The sequence below is a fragment of the Sturnira hondurensis genome, unplaced genomic scaffold (genome assembly GCF_014824575.4).
Source record: "Sturnira hondurensis isolate 20B ecotype Veracruz unplaced genomic scaffold, ASM1482457v3 Scaffold0017436, whole genome shotgun sequence".
NCBI lineage: Eukaryota > Metazoa > Chordata > Mammalia > Chiroptera > Phyllostomidae > Sturnira > Sturnira hondurensis.
Window position 1 is genome coordinate 7,225,877 of NW_028090067.1, and position 19,543 is coordinate 7,245,419.

At 37.3% G+C, this 19,543-nt stretch overlaps 1 protein-coding gene across 5 annotated transcripts in view; it reads right to left on the reverse strand.

Moving 5' to 3' along the window:
* The window catches only part of ANKS1B (ankyrin repeat and sterile alpha motif domain containing 1B), an 806,451-nt gene that overhangs the window by 684,650 nt on the left and 102,258 nt on the right, over positions 1-19,543 (reverse strand). For all 5 annotated transcript variants that reach the window (XM_037068001.1, XM_037068000.1, XM_037067999.1 and 2 more), the window contains exons 3-7: positions 11,420-11,576; positions 8,670-8,966; positions 6,329-6,404; positions 4,840-4,941; positions 932-1,045 (exon numbers count right to left, since the gene is read on the reverse strand). In XM_037068001.1, coding sequence (XP_036923896.1) covers positions 932-1,045; positions 4,840-4,941; positions 6,329-6,404; positions 8,670-8,966; positions 11,420-11,576 — 746 coding nt within the window. The remainder of the gene's footprint in view (positions 1-931; positions 1,046-4,839; positions 4,942-6,328; positions 6,405-8,669; positions 8,967-11,419; positions 11,577-19,543) is intronic.

Below are 19,543 nucleotides of genomic sequence, written 5' to 3' on the forward strand. Positions count from 1 at the left end.
AGTAGTGAAGGTTTTACATGTATGTAGTACATAAAATCATCTGGAATTACAATTCCTAAAACTTTATTTATTATGGCATTTGCTCTACCACAATCTTTTATCACTACCATCACAGTAGTGATAAACGTCACTGATAGCATTCATTCAACAATTCCTTAGCAAATTTAAAATGGCACCAGGAGAGTACTTCTAAGTTTAATGAAAAACTACTAGAATGTATTTAAACACACGATTATGTAAGTAATGACCGAATTACAAGTATCGTGTGATATCAAAGGAAGACACAGAAGGAACAGATAAATAATATGCAACATCTGTCAAAACAAGGATATTTGCCCTGGCTGGTGTGGCTCAGTGGACTGAGCACTGGACTGCAAAGCAAAGGGTTGCAGGCCAGGGCCCCTATAGGGGGTGCATGAGAGGCAACCATACATTGACATTTCTCTCCCTCTCTTTCATCTTCCCTTGTCCTCTAAAAATAAATAAATAAAATCTTTAAAAAACAAACAAGGATATTTTATAGGTTGCATACACATATTTATTTTTCTAATCATTCTAAGAATGGTACTTTGTACTAATAATTTACTCTGGGAGAAAAAATCCAGCAGTTACATTCCAGATATCAGTATATTTATCGTGCATTAAAAACACACTTTAGGAAACAATCTACTATGCAATAGACACTGCACGCAACTTTGTGACAGCAGGGACTGCCCTCTGCGAGGCTCGCTGCTGCACCTCAGGGCCGAGCGGGCCTGGCAGAGAGTGGGGCTCTGGGGCTGCTGGTTGTACAAATGGATAAAATAGAAGAGTATAAGACAGAACTTATTAGACTTGAAATTTTCATAAGCCTTCATAATTTTGTACCTATAGGAAAAATTTGTACAGGAAATCAGCTATCGTTTCAAGGGTTTCATAGGTAGCTACTCACTCTTGGTAATTTGGGAAGGAGACTCCAGAGGAGATGAAATGTGTGTTTCCTGCGTTGTATCTTCTGGTACATGTTCTTCAAGGACAGTTGGTCTTCCCACGCCTTCTAAATATTCTGTGCATATAAGTTTTTTAAATTACTTATTTGAATTCATTTATTTTAAAACACATAACTGAATTTTGTTTCACCTCTGGCAATCATCTTTCATTTATTTGCTCATAGCCTAAATAGAGCCTAAGTTTTGAAAAGAACTTCATAAAACCAAGAAACCCAAAGAACTTCATGATGAGCTATTAATTTAAAGCTTTTTAATTCAAATTAAGAAAGATATGTTAGAAGGGATTCATGAACCCCTTCTCTGAAAACTAAAGTTGATCCATTCTTTCCTTAAAAATGAACTCACCTGTGGAAAAGACAATAGCACCCACGGTCCCTTAAATGTATTCTACCTGAAGATTTAAAACTCTGAAAGATGCTTTGCATAGACTTGATCCCTAAAGAGGAATGTCAAATTCGATGGACAACAACCAGTCAGGTAACACAGTGAATGAAGTGGGATAAGTTTAGGATATAATGGTGTTGTCATCTTGTAAGATAAGGGTAATTGCACAAACTTTAATTACACAAAAAATAATGTTCTTTCCCATTATTCTTAAAGCAATGCCCCACACTCCATCTATCTCTCATTTTTCCAACTTTGAAGATATAATAAATAGGAACAGGAACCAACAATGGAAATTTTGCTTACTAAGTGCCCAGTGGTGTTCTAAGTATTTAATATAAATGAATTCACTTAATCCTCCCAAGTCTATGCCGGGGCACTATTTCTATCTCAGTGTTAAAGATGACGGTAAAAAAGGAGGAGGAGTTCATCTCTGCACTATTCACACAGCTGCTAAGTGCAGAGCCAAACAGGCCTGGGACAAGAAAACGTCTCACTGGTAAGCATAAAGAACACAGCACCTGAAAGCAGGGATAAATGTCCATCACTATTCAGCCTCAAGGCTGCCGGACCGAACACAGAGCATGGACCCCGAGTACCCAGAGAGCAGGCACCCCACCGAGAGTTAGGAAAAGGAGTGGAACGAAGGCCTGCATTGTTTGAGAAACCAAAACTCTGGAATTTTAACTGAAATACTAGACTTTTAAATGTTGAAAGCTAATTCAATTTCATTTTTTGTGGAACCAGTGTGGGCCAAAAACATGTGATGTAAACAAAACATACCTGCTATTATCTGCTACAAGCATTGGGCAGTATGTGTCAGGGTTAAAGCAACAGGCCCCTCCCTGTAAACTTTTCTTTGCATTTCTTTATTCAGAAGGAACCGTTTTCTTAAAGTCCATTTAAGAAATCCTGCCAACCACTTACGTCCTCACTGGACTCACACAGTTTCTACCTAAGGGCAATTCTACTCTGCAGACTCTGCTGAAAAAGAAGGCAACCTATGGGCTTCTATCATTGAAAGTTTTGACCCAGGCAGTAGTTATGTAAATGGAATTCCTCCTCCTCGGGACACACACAGTAATTGCATCTACTATAAATTGGCTTTATTGCTGTACCAAACTTTTCCATAAGATTCAAAATGCACCAGTGACTTGAAATTGAGGAATGTAAAGAATATAGATAACATGCTCACATTCCAAAATTTTCCAGTACTGTAAAAAATTCAAAGATGTCCCATAGTATATGGGACACAAACTGTCACAAACTGTCCTGCCCAATGAATCTTGCTCATTTAGAAGCACACAGATAGTTGCGCCTCCATAATAATATCTTTAACTATGTTGAACTAATGCAGGACATCATGAAAAGTGTCTGTGATTATGTCATGCCCCCTTTTACGTACATGATATCCATTTGGCTTTGTCCAAAAGACATTATGCAAAAGCCTCCTTTTTTTTTTTTAAGTCCAGTTAGAGGCAAAAATGCAATACGAAATGCACAGTGCTGAGAGGAAAAAGCCTTATACAAATGCTGTGTACTACTTTTGCGCTTTAGCTTTTAATCAACTTGATTTTAATTTGAGTTGAGACAAAGAGCCACTCTTGTATTCTCCTTTGATTTGTCTCTATAAGCACTTGACATAAAATTAACTCCTTTACTGACAAGAAAAGTGTAGAGGCCTGAACCTCCCTGAGAGGTGTCAGAAACACTGAGAGAAAAGAGCATAATGACCTATTCTCTTGACCCCTCTTTGGCCTTTCTGATTCCTGTGTCTACACATCTCCTGCCCACTTGGTTTTAATTCATTTATCTCCCCGCAGGACAAATCTGTTTCCAGCTTCCCAGCTGATATCCAGTGAAACCCACTGCCTCCCTCTTCCATTACACTTGCAGCCAATCTGTAACAATAACGGGAAAGTCGCCACTTCTAGTGTCTGAGCTAAACGGGACGGGGAGAATAAACTTCTGGGTTTTTAAGGAAACATGCTACACGCCGGGCCTAGTCACCAAGTAGAAAGGGGGAAAACATTTAAATCTAAATTTTTCATAAGTTTTAGAGATCAAAACAGGGAAATATGTAATCCTGCAAACAAAAAAAGTAGCATTTAAATGGCTGTCACACCTTCAGTATACCTAATGACTGCAACCAACTACAAAGGTATCTAAATGACTTTCATCAAAAACAAAGGCCAATGCCCTGGCTGGTGTGGCTCAGGGGCTTGAGTGCCAGCCTGTGAACGGAAGGGTTGCCCATTCAATTCCAGGTCAGGGCACATGCCTGGGTTGCAGGCCAGGTCCCTGGTTGTGGGTGCGTGAGAGGCAACCAACTGATGACTGATGTTTCTATCCCTCTCTTTCTCCCTCCCTTCCCATCTTTCTAAGAAAATAAAAATAAAATATTTGAAAAAAAAGCTGGCAAGACTAAACTATTTTGTACTACTAGATTAGAAAGGAAATAATTATAACTTATTGTTAACCAGCATTTATGTGCCAGTTCTACCACTTAGAACAGTACACACAAGTTGGAGCAAGTCACTTAGACTCTCGGAGCTTCAGAAACTTGTAAAAATAAGACACATCCATAGAAAATCCTTGAAAACTCTTAAAGGATTATACAAATGTAAGATAATACTCAAACATCATCACTTTACAGCCTTATTACCTTCAAGTTCATACCTGTATATTAAAACACTAATATCAAGGGCACAAAAAATATGTTAGCTTTTCTTAAAATACTGAGNGGCTCAGGGGCTTGAGTGCCAGCCTGTGAACGGAAGGGTTGCCCATTCAATTCCAGGTCAGGGCACATGCCTGGGTTGCAGGCCAGGTCCCTGGTTGTGGGTGCGTGAGAGGCAACCAACTGATGACTGAAGTTTCTGTCCCTCTCTTTCTCCCTCCCTTCCCATCTTTCTAAGAAAATAAAAATAAAAAATAAAATATTTGAAAAAAAGCTGGCAAGACTAAACTATTTTGTACTACTAGATTAGAAAGGAAATAATTATAACTTATTGTTAACCAGCATTTATGTACCAGTTCTACCACTTAGAATAGTACACACAAGTTGGAGCAAGTCACTTAGACTCTCGGAGCTTCAGAAACATGTAAAAATAAGACACATCCATAGAAAATCCATGAAAACTCTTAAAGGATTATACAAATGTAAGATAATACTTAAACATCATCACTTTACAGCCTTATTACCTTCAAGTTCATACCTTCATATTAAAACACTAATATCAAGGGCACAAAAAAATATTTTAGCTTTTCTTAAAATACTGAGTAGTTGAAAAATTAAAATAAAACATTAAAAGTATTTTAGTTAGCTTAAAAGTTTACCAGGAAAACAAATGCAAAAAGTTCATTCAAAGGTATACATTAACTCAAACCCTAGGAAAAAAACTAGAACAGTTTTCCTTTAGTCTTAACTTGAAGGCACACTCATCCGTCATTCCATATCGCTTACCTTGTAGGAGTGTCGCAATCTGGAGAGACTTCTGAGACGGATGTTCTTTCAGAACGTCTAAGACAGTTCTCCCTAAGCTATCCTTTATGTTGGCATCAATTCCTGAAAGAAAAAGAAAACTCGCTGTATGCACAGCACTGGAGCGCCACCGGAAGACACGGTTCACATACAACTGCTCCAACTTACGCAGCCCAAGACGGTTGTTTTTAAAAAATTAAGTTATACATGTGTGTGCTCACACACAGGACTTTAGTAAAGCAGGAGGTGGGGTTTACTGCCACCAAATAGTAGGGACAATGTCGATAGTGAATTATCTCTTAAGAATGCTTTTTAGGATTATAGCTATTTTGGCTTGTAAACTAAATAGCAAAAGCTGAAAATATTGATTTAGAATATGAATTCCTAAAATGTAGTGGTCATGTGATTTATAGATTCTGGATAATGTCATAAAATACTTTAAAATTTATAGTAATGTACTATGTGAGGAATATAAGAAGTCTTAAAATACTTGAATATTCACAGAAGTTAAAAGAGCGTGATTGTTTTGGACTCCAGTCCAAATACCAAAGTCAAACACTTCATACTTATTTATGCAAGATTGTAATCCGTGTCCACAACACTCATCATGAACCTGGTGAGCAAACATCTTAAACTGTATATCTGAAACACTTCTGAAATTATTTTAATTCTGAAAATATATATTGGACTAAAAAACTTACTATAATGTAGCAAATAACTTTCACCATCATTAAAAAGTTTATAAATTTCCAAACATCACAAACAAAGCTACTTTTCAGGATCTGGCCTTAAATGTTAGTTCACCATAGTAAGATCGTGTATTTTTTTTTTTTTCATTTGTGTAGGGGTGTGTGACTAGCAAATGTTTCATTGGTTGCCTCAAATCACTCATTACATCACAGGGTTACATGTCAAGTCCAATATACATGACACTTTAACTTTGCATAAACACAATCAAAATGCAATACTCTGCCATCATCTTACTTTTTTTTACAGAGGAAAAGAAATATAGTAAATATATCCATAACACAAAAGAATCATCATTTCCAAGTATGAATTTGCACTCATTCCTTTTCAACCTAAAAAAAAATCAACCCTCAGTTCCAATTTGATTTCATTTTAATCAGAATATGCATATGAAGGCAAATAACTGTACTTTGTTCCTTCAAAGCAATCCCTCTGAAAGGTCCCTTTTAAATCACTGCAGCTGACAGACAACAGGGACTTGGTTGTCAAAATAACCAGGAGGATCTGCCTCAAGGACAGGCAACTCTCATTTCTCTTTACCATAGTTCACAATATAAAAACCTAGGGAAGTGTTGTGTTCTTTAATAAACAAAGCAATTATCATAACTTCATGGGGGTCAGTTCCTTCCTCTTATAGAAGGTAGAGATTTCCTTTTACTCCTTTCCTCCTGAAATACAAGTAGAACTTGGCAGAACGAGCTCTGTAGAAGGCCACAATGGTTACCTGTTTCTAACAGAACTCGCACAACGTCCACCTTCCCAAACAAAGCTGCTTCATGAAGTGCACTCCCCTTTTCTGTCTGGAAAAAAGCACAGGTGCGTTAGGAACAGGTTAACAAAATTCTGTCATTTTATATCTCCATACATATCCTCTGTGATATCAGATATCCTCTGTGATATCCACACTCCTTGAGAGAAAGACAGTGCAGAGTAAAGAAAACAATCCAGTCTCGCCCGTTATCCCAGGCAACATCCAGTCAACCCAGATGCACAGCCACCTAACTGACCTACAGTTGACCCCAGACGCATCTCCCCATTTTCCCCATGAGAGAATTCAGCCCAGGCTGAAGAACTGCCTAGCTAAACTCAGACTAAATCACCAGCCCCCAACCACCTTCTTACACCACACATAATAATGAGTGCGAAATGGACTAAAGACTTCAATGACATGCCCCAAACCATAAAAATCCTAGAAGAAAACATAGGCAGCAAAATCTCAGACATAGCTCATAGCAATAATTTGTCAGATATATCTCCCCAGGCAAGGGAAACAAAAGGAAAAATAGACAAGTGGGCCTACATCAAACTACAAAGGTTTTGTACAGCAAAGGAGAACATCAACAAAATTAAAAGACAACCTAGAGAATGGGAAAACATATTCACCAATACATCTGAGAAGGGGTAAATATACAAAATTTATAAAGAACTTGTAAAACTCAAGACCCCCCAAAACACAAAAAAACAATTAAAAAATGGCAAAGGACCTGAATAGACACTTTGCCAAAGGGGACATATACATGGTCAATAGATGTATGAAAAGATGCTCAACATCACCAATCATCAGAGAAATGGAAATTAAAACTACAAAGAGGTATCATCTCATACCTGTCAGAACAGCTATCAACAATAAATCAACAAACAACAAGTGCTGGCGAGGATGTGGAGAAAGGGGGAACCCTTTTGCACTGTTGGTGGGAATGCGGACTGATACAGCCACCGTGGAAAGCAGTATGGGGAAACCTCAAAAAATTTAAAATGGATCTGTGTTTTGAACCAGCAATCCTACTTCTGGGAATATGTCAGAAGGAACGCAAAGCACTAATTTGAAAGAACATAAGCACCCCTATGTTCATTGCAGCATTATTTACAATTGTCAAGAAATGAAAGCAGCCCGTGTCCATAAGTAGATGAATGGATAAAACAACCGTGGGACATTTACACAATGGAATACTACTTGGCCATAAAAAAAGAAGAAAGTTTTTCCCTTTGCAACAGTATGGATGGACCTGGAGAACATTATGCTAAGTGAAATAAGCCAGTAAGCGGAAGACAAATACCCTGTGATTTCACTCATATGTGGAATCTAATGAATGAACTGAACTGACAGCAAAACAGAGACAGACTCATAGACAGAGGACAAGGTGACAGCTAAGCAGGTGACAGAGGAAGGACAGAGGGATTGAGCAAAGAGGAAAATGGACAGCACTGTGGGGATTATTGCAGAGGGGGTAATAAGGAGACTAAATGGTAATAGAAAAAAACTATAATAGAAAATAAAAATTTTTTAAATTTTTAAAAAGAATAAAATAGCTTTTTAAAAATGTGGCTAACTTGAGACAGATAAAAGCAGGCTGCTTTTTCCTTGTGGAGAAACAAAATCTATTATCCTCATATTATCCATCCTTCAAAGCTCAACTCAGACCACATCACCGCAATAACTTCTTTCTAATAGCCCTTAGGTATAGTGACTGCTCCTTTATTAGTCATGTGAATACAGCACACTATTGTGGAAAGAGGCCTGGACCTTAATCAGTAAGTCTAAACTTGCATTCTGGGTTTATCAGCTATGTGTCCTTTGCCAGCTTCTTAAATCTTTGCCCGCTTCATCATCTCTTATTGGAACTTAGTAGCGCTCAATCCCACAGAACATTTGTGAGAACTGGATTCTAATGTGTTGACATATTAAACACAAGGTATGCACTCAAATGTTCAAGAGAATCTTGTTTCATTCATTCGTTCATTCAGCTTCGGATTCCTAGTGTGTGCTAGCTACTAGAATAAAGGCAACAGTTACTAGATACCACGTGCAACTGCCATCAGGTAATAATTTTTCCTGTGTATAGCTCTGAAGTTAGAATGAGGTTAGAGATTATACCTTATATCTATACACATATTACCCAACAGCCTGTGACAGCGCGCCTTGAACTTAGGTAGTTACAAAAATACCGTGGACAATTTGACTAATGAAAAAGTAGTTAGATTTCTACATGTAACTTTTCACATCTATACCTCAAAGCAAAGCAAGAGCAACGTCACTTTGAAAGCCGAGCTAAAAGAAGACGCACCTGACAGCTCACGTCCATCCCCGCTTCCAAGAGCACCTGAACGACTGCTTTGTGGCCGTTGCGCGCGGCCAGGTGCAGCGGCGTGTGCTTGCGAGTGTTGCAGCTCATTAGGTTAGGGTGCGCGCTGATGATCATCTTGACCACGCGAAGCCGTCCGTAAAGCGCCGCCAGGTCCAGGGGTGTTTCCAGCTTGCTGTTCCTGATGGTAGGGTCCGTGAGCTCCTCCAGGAGAACAGCGACTACCTCCGAGTGTCCGTACTGAGCCGCACAGTGCAGGGCGGTTTCATTTTCGTTGTTCTGTTAAGATGACGTGGAAAATGCGAGTTTTCAGAAATTCAGTTAGATAGCAACCTCTAGAACATGTCATGTTCTAGACCTGACATGCTTTGAAAATATGGGTTTATTGATTTTGATAAGTATTCCTCATGGAATTTTATATCTAATCAAAAGTATGTATCCTTTATTACACCAAAAATATCACATTTGATTGTTATCACTTCGATAGGAAAACAAGTATCTAACTTTTCCCTACATTATTCATTCCATTTTCCAAGAGTGATAAATCACTTTGCCATGTCAGTCACCGGCCCTGCTGGGCCCAGACGGTCAATGCCATCTGCACCGCGTACCACGCCTCCACGGTTTCTGCTAATAAGAGAGATTAATAACAATTACAACAACACACTCTCAACAGACTGGCTTTCCAAAAGACAAATGATTAGTGAATTCTTTCTTTCTTTCTTTTTTTTTTTAGGTACACAGATGAAGTTTCAACGTGGCTGCTTCTTTACATCCTTAGTTTTAAGACTTCTGTTCAGCTAGTTTCAGATGGCTCTGCAGGTGGACTGCTCTATAAGGTAGTTGTAACTTTGATGTGGTCACAGGACAGTGTTGCACCTACTGTGCCACACTGACCTGTGTCCCCCACTAACCAGTAAACTCTTGACAATGACCGATTTGAAGAGAGGTCTCCCAAATTAAGTTTCATTTCATTTTCCATATTAGTAAGAGAATGAAGACAGACTGGTGCCCTAAGAAGAAAGCAAGTAGAAACCAAAACACAAAGTAATAGAAATGAAAAAAGAATCTCTTTACAAAAGACCTTTTTTTAAATTTTAATTGTTCAGCATAAAAAAAAAGTATGTCTGTTTAAGACATGCCATTGCAGTGTTAATGCCACTAAAAAAAACCTTTGTTTCAAATTTGAATGAATTGTAGGTGGTTTTTTAAATTTTTTTATTTTCATGTCATTTAAAAAATATTTGGAAACCTGGTTTCTTTTCCGGTCCTGGGGCGGATGCTAGAGGCAACCGATTGATGTTTCTCTCACACATCAGTGTTTCTCTCCATCCCTTCCTCCCTCCCTCCTCCTCTCTCTAAAAATATATAAATAAACTCTTAAGGAAAAAAAAAAAGCTAACATCTTGTTTAACCTTGGATTGTTTTCCCATCTTTATTATTTCAAGTTTGCTCTGGGGCACTCAGACAGTTTTAAGAATAGCCACCAGATGGCTCAAACCACAAATGATTTTTTAACTTTTGGTTTTCTGAAGAACAGAACAGCCTTCTCGTAAATATCCTTTTACCACAATATGCTGATAAAGATAGCCATATCTGTCCTTTTTTAAAGGTCAAATTTCTAAGTTTACTCTCATAAAAATATTCTGCATTTTGTAACCTATACACACATTTTATTGTGATAAATATTAATGAGACTTCCAATTAATAAAACATATTTTAATGAGTTCTTTCTACACCTGCATTTTTAGAAAACAAATATTTTTCTCCCCTTTGCTCTTTTATAGCTAGTGCTAGTATTACTTTTTATTCCGTACTCTGAATTTCAGCGAGAGGCCTGCGAAGTCTGTATCTATTTGAACAACATGCTAATTATACTTTATTAGATGTGCTTGCCCTAGAGTAACCTACTTGCATTGACATTGGACCACTGCCAACCTGCAGCTCAATGCCCTGGCTGAAATTCAATTGTTGGACTGCATGCTGGTTTGCAAATACAGTTTTACAAAATGGGAACAGTAGGGGGCATGCAGAGCTCAAGATGTTTGTTATCACACTGTTTAGGGGACCTTATTTTATTTACAGAATCTGTGGCCTTATTTATTTAGAATACTGGCAATAGCTTTCCTTCTTTAATATGTCTGTCATGTGTAATGTGGATAATACTACTTGCAAATATTATGACTTTGTCAGTATCAACTGCTGCTGTATTTTATTCAACTTACTCTGAGTATACATATATAAACAAAATTTTTAACTTAGTTTGTGATTAGCGACTGTATAAACTGTATTTTGCATTTTGATTCACAAAACTGTACTTAATGTGAAAGTGCTATGCAAATGTTAAAGCACTATAACAAATGATAGCTACCCTTTAGCATTTAAAATTTTATTAAGAAAAGCTCTAATTCACATTCCAACTGTGAACTCCATTCTATCTTTAAATATTCAGCAACTACAAAATGAATGCTTATGTAAGGCAGGCAAAAAAAATCACAACTACTTCCTTTAAGTGGGATTTTCTTGTTAACAAATATCTTTACAAATGCCCAACTTAGTGCCTCTGCACTGCATACAAATGCCAAAGCATTTTTCAAATTTTCCTGTAGGAAATTCAGCAGTGGAAAGGTCCTTGGCAGAGTAAAGACAGATATAATCAATTTTTCACTGTAGCTTTGCATTCTCAAAAATCTAGAAAAATTGGAGCATGAACAAACATTTCACAAGCGCACCTGTTCATTGACTCGGGAATGGGATGGTCCGTGATGAATAAGAATCTTCACAATCTCCTCATCTCCTTTCCAGGCAGCCAGGTGGATGGGAAAATAACCTTTGTTGTCCGCTACATTTGTAGATGCCTCATACTGAAGTAGTTTGACAACTATTTCTCTAAGAAGGAAAAAGGGGGAGAAAATTTTAAAAAACATATACAGAAAAGAAAAGAGGCTGAACAACACAGATTTTATTAAATAGATCATTATAAAACTACACTAGATGCTGGCTGGCAGTTTAGAGTAATCTTTCAATGTACTGAGATGCAAAACCGGGCTTAAGGCTCCGCCCACTCATTTGGCTAACTTACCTGAAAAATCAGCATCACCACATACTCACAAATACAGCACTGACTAACCAATGAAACTACTTAATAGAATTCACTTGGGAAAATTTACATATATACATATATATGCACATATACATATATATAAATACATATATATACATAACTGAATGAATTAAGTAAAAAATTTAAAAGCCCACCTCTTCCCAGTTTTTAAAAAGTTCTTTTCAGATATCTCATACTTGAGATTCAGCCTAGAGAAAAATTTGAGGTACAATGTCTTTATTTTTTTATAAAAATGTATTACACTACCAAGAGACCCCTAGGAAGTTTATGCATGCTTCCTATTGAGAAGTGGAATTCAAACATGAGAATGCAGACAGAGCAGACGGCACAGTACAAAAGGGACCCTTACGGTCTACCTGCAGTACAGGCCAAGGTTAAAAAAAAAAGGTTTCACTACATTTCAGCCACGGCACACAGTACGTTGAATGTGTATTGTTCACACTTCTTTGCTCCCTCCCCTCTGTCCTCTGAAGCCCAGGAAATCACTTCAAGAGGGAAATTCATTTAAGGGAAAGTTCTACCTCTGACACAATTTCAGTGCATACTCAGTATATCCTACCTACAGGATTTCATGCTCAATCCCCACTAGGTTTCCAAAGTAAAGATTGTGAATTGTAATACTCAAGCTCCAGATGAATTAATTCATAATTACTAGTGTGTTGAACTTTGTAACAGTCAGAAACAACCCTTCTGAAAAACTTTATTTTCACTTGGATATGTTTAAAAAGCAAATTCTATTACTTTCTAAAAGAAATTCTAGATACATAAACAAATTCATACATATATACATACAGGAGATTATAATATATTCTAAAGTTTTTTATATATATAACAAATCACCAGTGGTGAAAACAAGTGTAACAAAAGAGCAAAATTTCAATATTTCATAAAGCCAAGCTTTAAATGTAACAAATGAGAAAAGGTGGAGGAAGTTGGAATAGAATTTAAATTAGAATTCTGACAGCCCACTGTAGGCGTTTAGAACAAGTCACCCAAGATGTCCCTTTGTGGCATGTGTATTGTTTGGACGTAAAATTAATTGAGACCTCGTGGGCCTAAGAGAAACTACTGCCCCACCACACCCCCAACTAACTAGAGGAATTTAAATTAGGGGCCTTTCTCATAATGAGAGTTATTACTTTGACCTGTCTATATGACAGGACAAACATCTCATCACTGAATATCTGGTCTGCTTTTCGGATCAGCAAACGTCCCTCTTCCCGTCTGAAGCCTCAGGAGTCTAACCACATTCCTCAGCCCAGGATGTCATATACACCTCATTTTGCCTGTCTGTCTCTAAACCCTTCCCATGTGGGGTCTCCGACTCTCCTGTATGTCAGGTTTCCATACATACATCTATGATTAAATTTGGTTATTTTTCTCTTGTTAATCTGTCTCATATCAATTTGATTAGATCAGTTGAAAGAACCTACGAGGGTAGGAAAACATTTCTTCCTCCCTCATACCCACCCCCACCCACACACACCCACTAGACATGATACCACACCAAATTACAGTGAAGGATAAGACATTGCCTTGAACGTGGCCTACTCTTGTGAAAGGGAGAAGAATATATGGCCCCAGCATATGCCTGTTGGACATAAGGATGATTTTAGGCTGATCACTTTTAAGAATGGGGAGGGGCTCTGAAAACGGCAAAGTTGCTCTTTTGTAAGAGACCTGACATTTACACGGAAAATCTCTATTTGTCAGGGTGTCTCCCTCTGTGTATTGAGAGGAGAAAGATAACTCAATCTCTAGAAATTTTTTATCAATGGAGAGCCTTCTCATACGCATACCTTGTCCATACTGTGGTTTTTCTGACAAACTCCGGTAACTGGCCTCTCCCTCACTCCCAACATCTCCTTTTGCCCTTAGCTGGGAATGGTATTTGAGGTGGTGGCTTGGACATGTTGGGGGAGTTACTCAGTCTCCCTGGGTCTCTACCACATACACAGGAAATATACATGTTATTAGGCTTCTGTTTTCTTCCTGTTACTCTGTCTTTTTATTATGGGGGGAGGGGTGTGAAAGAGGAAGTCTTAGCCAAGAACATAGAAAGATAGAGTGAAAATTATTTTTTCTTCCACACACTTGGAACATTGGACTCAATTGGTAAATGCATGAAATCATGATGAAATAATCAAGGATATGTGGTTGAAATATTTAGGAAGTTCCAAGGAGTCCTCAGTTTTTTCTATTAAGATTTCAGAGAAAATAAGTTTTTTTTTAAATTCTATTTAAAAACCAGTATTATTTTACATCTCATTTCAGAAAACTTGAATTTGAGTCCCATCTCTACAAACTATCTAATAATATGACCCTAAAAAATTATTTAGCCTTGATTTTCTTCCTCTTTTTGTGGGGGATATTGCAATAATAATAATGCCTACTAATCAAGACTGGTGAGATTTTTAAATAAGATCATAGAACAGAAGCCACTTGATAAATAGTAAAGCACTTTACAAATATTAATTCTTGCCCAAGTAAAATGAAAATCCTGTAAAAGTGAAAATGCCTTCCAGGAAATCACCTTTGCAGAAAAGAATCTGCAAATCAGGATACTTGAAGGTTGTCCAATCCATATACTTCTCCTCGCCTGGGCCATGAAAGAGCTATTATATAGGGCCTTCCATCCTAAGATAAATAACTGTAATGAGGTAAAAAAAAAATCAATACCTATGAATAGTAAAAGCAGATAAAAATCAGGAGGTCTGGTTTGAAGTACCAACTCTCTTGTACTTACTAACTTGGTTTCTTTGGGCAAATCAAATAACTTCTACCTGTCTCTCAGATATTGTTGAAATGGAATTTAAATTCTACATCTCTTTGCCAGTCTCAAGTGGTTGTGGTGTGAAGTAAATGAGAAACAAATATGACTGTAAAGTTTCACACAGTCCATCACTCTTCTCAGAGCAGACTACTGCAATGTCGGGCAACTTTTTTTTAACAGATGTATTTCAGAATTTAAATAAAAGGCAAAATAATACCAAAGGAAGCACAGTTAAATTAAATACCTGGATCCAAAAGGTAGAATTTTTCCTACCACAAAAGAGCCTTCTCTAAATTTATGTATTAGAGAAAGATAGTTACGTGAAGGGTTTGAATTCTATTTCTTATGCCTAAGAAAACTAAAGTATGTATGCTCTGAAACTTCTAAAAGCACTTCCATTCAGAGGGTGAAGAGGAATGTTTCACAAGTTCATCAGTCCTATTTTTCTTCACTGTCATTCAGAATTTCATTTGTTCTTGCGCTCATTTTTGTAGGCTTTTCCTAATAATGTATGTGATATGCATTCATTCTTTATTTGTCAGAAAGATTTAAGATATAGTGAAAAAGCTAACTGACTGGTCATTTATATTATGCATTACTTAGTACATATTGTGTATTATATTGTGTATTATTTTGAGTTAAAGGCTATTAAAACCCAACAGATTCAGGAAAACCTCTCAGCTGCCCAAATTTGAATTGGAAAGGGGGCCTAAACCAAAGAGAGAGCTATTACCAAAGATACCTTTTGACCTAAGAATCGTTTTTCTGCATACCAGGGCAACCCTTTGTTTTCCAAACTTCTCCTCCCACCTTTCTATAAAGAGCCTTCCTCCCCTCTGTATCTCCAGACCTCTACCCCTTATTTAGCTCAAGGTTTTACACAAGCCTCAAACACCTGGCTATCTTTTGGATCTCATATTTTTATGGAGCTCCTGTACATATGTCATTAAATTTGTTTTTCTTCCTGTTAATCTCTCTCACATCAACTTAATTATTAGACCAGCCAAATAACCTAGAAAAGAAGAAGAAAATATTTTTCCATACCTATACCACTATCTAATATCTAAATTTTTTTTAAAAGACATGTATGTTTATGCAATGGCCTTTGGTAAACAATGAGATTCTAATTAAATACTATTATTTCTATTTAAGTTTGAAAAAATTTCTTCACTTTATTAAATTTGTTCATTTGTAAGTATAAGCCTATTTTTAAATTTTTATTTAAGTTCAGTTTTTCATCTTACTCAGAGATATGAGGCAATGAACTGGCTGGTCTCGGATTTCTAATGTAAAAATGTGTGTGTGAAATATAAAGTTATAGCTCTAATTAAGTAAGTGCCAGGCTTACTGAATCATAACAACAAGTTGTCATTAATCTTTCTTCTGCTGTATCTATGTGTACCCCATGTAAAATGAATTACACGGGCAAGTTTCCCTACAATTAAATCACTACCAAACACATTTATTTTGTCCCATCCTCCCTTGCTCGTTGGTAGTCAAAAGAACTTTGAAGTAAGTGCAAATCACCATTCTACAGATACAGTATTAACAAAACTAATGAAATTCTCAAATTCATGAAGGCTCTGCTGATTTCAAACTTTCTTGAAGATTTATTCTCCCTAACGGTAATAAAGTGGCAAATTTAAATAATTTAAATTAGGGGACGCATCTGTGATAAGAATTATTACCAGAAATAACTTATGATCTATCAGTAAGGCAGAGCAAACTTCTACTTACTGAGTTATCTGCTCTTCTTATCATCCTGCCTACAACCCCCCTCCCCTCTGAAGCCCCAGGCGCCTTGCATCGGCCTCAGCTCCAAGTCACACAGACTTCACTTTAACCTTCTGTCTTTGAGCCTCTCACATATGTGGGGTTCCCACATGTGTTTGTGCAGTAAATTTGGTTACTTTCTCTTGTTAATCATTTGTCTCATGTTGATTTGATTATTAGATGAGCCAGAAGAATATAGAATGGTAGAGTAAAATTTCTTTGTCCTCCACACTGGTTAATGAATTACTGTTCGGAAGAGAATGTAGAAATACATGAGAGAGACAATGGATTCTCCATATTGAAAGAGACAGCCAATAATAGATAGGTCTGCGGCCTATCTACTGAAATAACCTACCTATAATTGTTGCTAGTGGACTTTGCTCCACTGGCCATGGTTTTTGTATCATTTAAAGGTAATAATTTTCTAATACACATTACAAATAACCCAAGAAATCATCAATAGAGAATATTCTCTATTGTGTATTGATATGGCTAAGCAGAGATGAATTGTCCAACTTAAAATAATGTATTTCGGGTATAAAATGTTGCTTCACTGTGGACTAACTAGTGTTAATAAAGAAATACTACCAATAAAACATACAAAATAAGAGAAAAAGGGCTTAATGTACAGTCTGAAGTATTTACATAATAGGTTGGCAGCAGGAAAAAAGCCTGTGTTCAAAGCAAAAGGATTAACTACAGGACCCTGTAACATTGCTTCTAGCTCTATGATTCCATAAACTTCAGCCTAGAAATCATAATGCTTATGGAAACAATCTAGAGCCAATGGCTACAACAATAGCAACAAACATGGAAATGATGCATTTCTATGCTGACTGCTAAGGCTTCCTTGGAAAGAATACAACATAATAAATTGTTCATTACCTATGCGAAGCGAAAATAGCAAAGACAAAGAAAAGAAAAACCATTCTCCTCTGGCTCTGAGATATATTCTATCACATTTTTTTCTCCTTCAAGTATCTTAAGACAACAGTAAAATTAGCATTCCATTAATTTTACTACTGAAAACAGCAGTTGATGATAAAGGGAGGCAGCCCAGAAATAGATAATGTGACAGAGAAAAGCCAGCAAGAGTTCTGGAAACTGATGCGCAAGCAGCCACAAAGGGGGGAGAACGCAGAGCACTGTCAAAGGCATGCACTTTGAACTAGAACTCTCGGAGTCTAGACATCACCCCATCTCATATCTAAGTGGCCACTCAGTCACTTATCTAGAATGACCTTGTTTCTCCATCTATAGATGAAAGAAGTGAGGACAGGAGGGTAGAATAAATTATCTCTAATTTTAAAAGTCCATGGGTAATTTCAATGATTTAAAATAAAGCAATCTTATACTCGAGATGAAAATCCAGATTTCAGAGTTGCAGCACCTCAGTGTGTAACTGACCCACAAACAGTACTAAAACAGTATAGTAGAAAATAGTACAACTGGGAGAAACAAGGAAAAATATTCAGTCTCTATATTCAGTACGTTAAACTGAGGCCTAGAGAGGTTAATTAAATGGCTTGAGGTCATAGAACTAGCAGAGAAGAAACAGGATTAGAAACTTCCTGCTTTTTTTTCAATGCCTATAGAAGGACACCAAGTAAAATCTCTCTTGAAAGTGTTAAAAAGAAAAAATAAATGAGTTCTTCAGATAGGCAAAGCAGAGAATACAGAATTCTCAGAGAGTATCTGCAATTAAAGCGATCTTAAAAAAGTATCCAGTAAAATCCCCAGTCTCTTTGTGATGATCTTAATGAATGCCCTTCAATTCACTTAAATTAGCTTCACCTTGTATGTAACCAATAGAAACTAAAAATTGTGCATTAGGCCATAATTAGGCCACAGGGAAGCATGCCTCAATGGCTAGAACTTCTTAAGCCATTATGGATAAATCAATAACATTGACTAAGCATCTCAGATCAAGGAGGGATATCAATGCTAATCCATTTTGGGACAAGATTATTTTGAGAAGTGCTTATACTGCCACTCTGAGAGGAAAAAAACAAAGTAGTGTGGGTCAATCGGTCCGGCCTGAGATCTTTTGTCTGTTATTTGCCGGCTCATGATCCCAACGGGAGCTTCAGGGCATCCAAACCTAAGAGGCCAAAGAGCCATCAGCATTGTAAACCTCGGGCTGATCTAATTTGGCTTTGCTCCTGATGACCCAGGCACAAGGCAGAATGCTCAGATGGTAAGGGTCTGTACACATTTTCTCCTCTACTAGGTGAAAAAGACCTGGCAAAACACAATGGTTCTAAGTTTGATGGCATAAGATGATACAGAATAGGGAGTGGATGAAACAAAATGTAATATGGAAATTCAGATACTCAGAATCCAAATGATGAAACATTACGTTTATGCTAGTTTATGTACTTCAGATGGCTCTTTAAAGAGAAGGATCATTTTAGATTTATGCAATAAGGTTTAAGATTAAAAGGTAGAGTGATAAATAACACATATGATAAGTTTCTTGAGTGAGAACTTTAGGGTCATAAAATGTGATCAAGTATGATTAAGTCCCTTGTGTCTCAATTCAAAGTAAAAATAAAATTTTAGGTGGGAAAGCAAAAGGTAAGTAGCATTTTTTTACATTGATTTCTTTTATTTTATGTTTTTATTGCTAGAGAGAGGGGAAGGGAGAGAGAAAGAGAGGGACAGAAACTTGATGTGAGAAACAGATCTGTCGCCTCTTGCACATGCCCAAAGGGGAGGGCCTGCAACCCAGGCACGTGCCCTGACCGGGAATCCAACCAGTGACCTGCTTTGCTGGACACCGGTCACGGCAAAAGACAAGTAGCATTTTCAAGGCGGTCATTACCACATGTGAAAACCTGAAGTGAGATGCAGTAATCCTGATCTGGGAAGACCAAATTGGACTACTAGAACAAAGAAAATATAGGAGGAAGAGACATATGACAAGTGTCACTTTTTTCTGATGGGGAAGGACAGGACATCTGAACCATCCAGAGGCCACCTCCTACTTCGCCTCTGTCACTAAGCCACAAGGTTACCCAGCTAAAACACTGGAAATGAAATGGTTGCTATGGTTACACACTTCTTCACTCTTCATACTGTATACTATCACATTATTTGAAACATAATCCCATAGGTTAAACAAGTTTAAAAACAGAAAGGCCATCAGCAATGCAAAAAAAAGGCATTTTAGCTAAATCTGAAAGA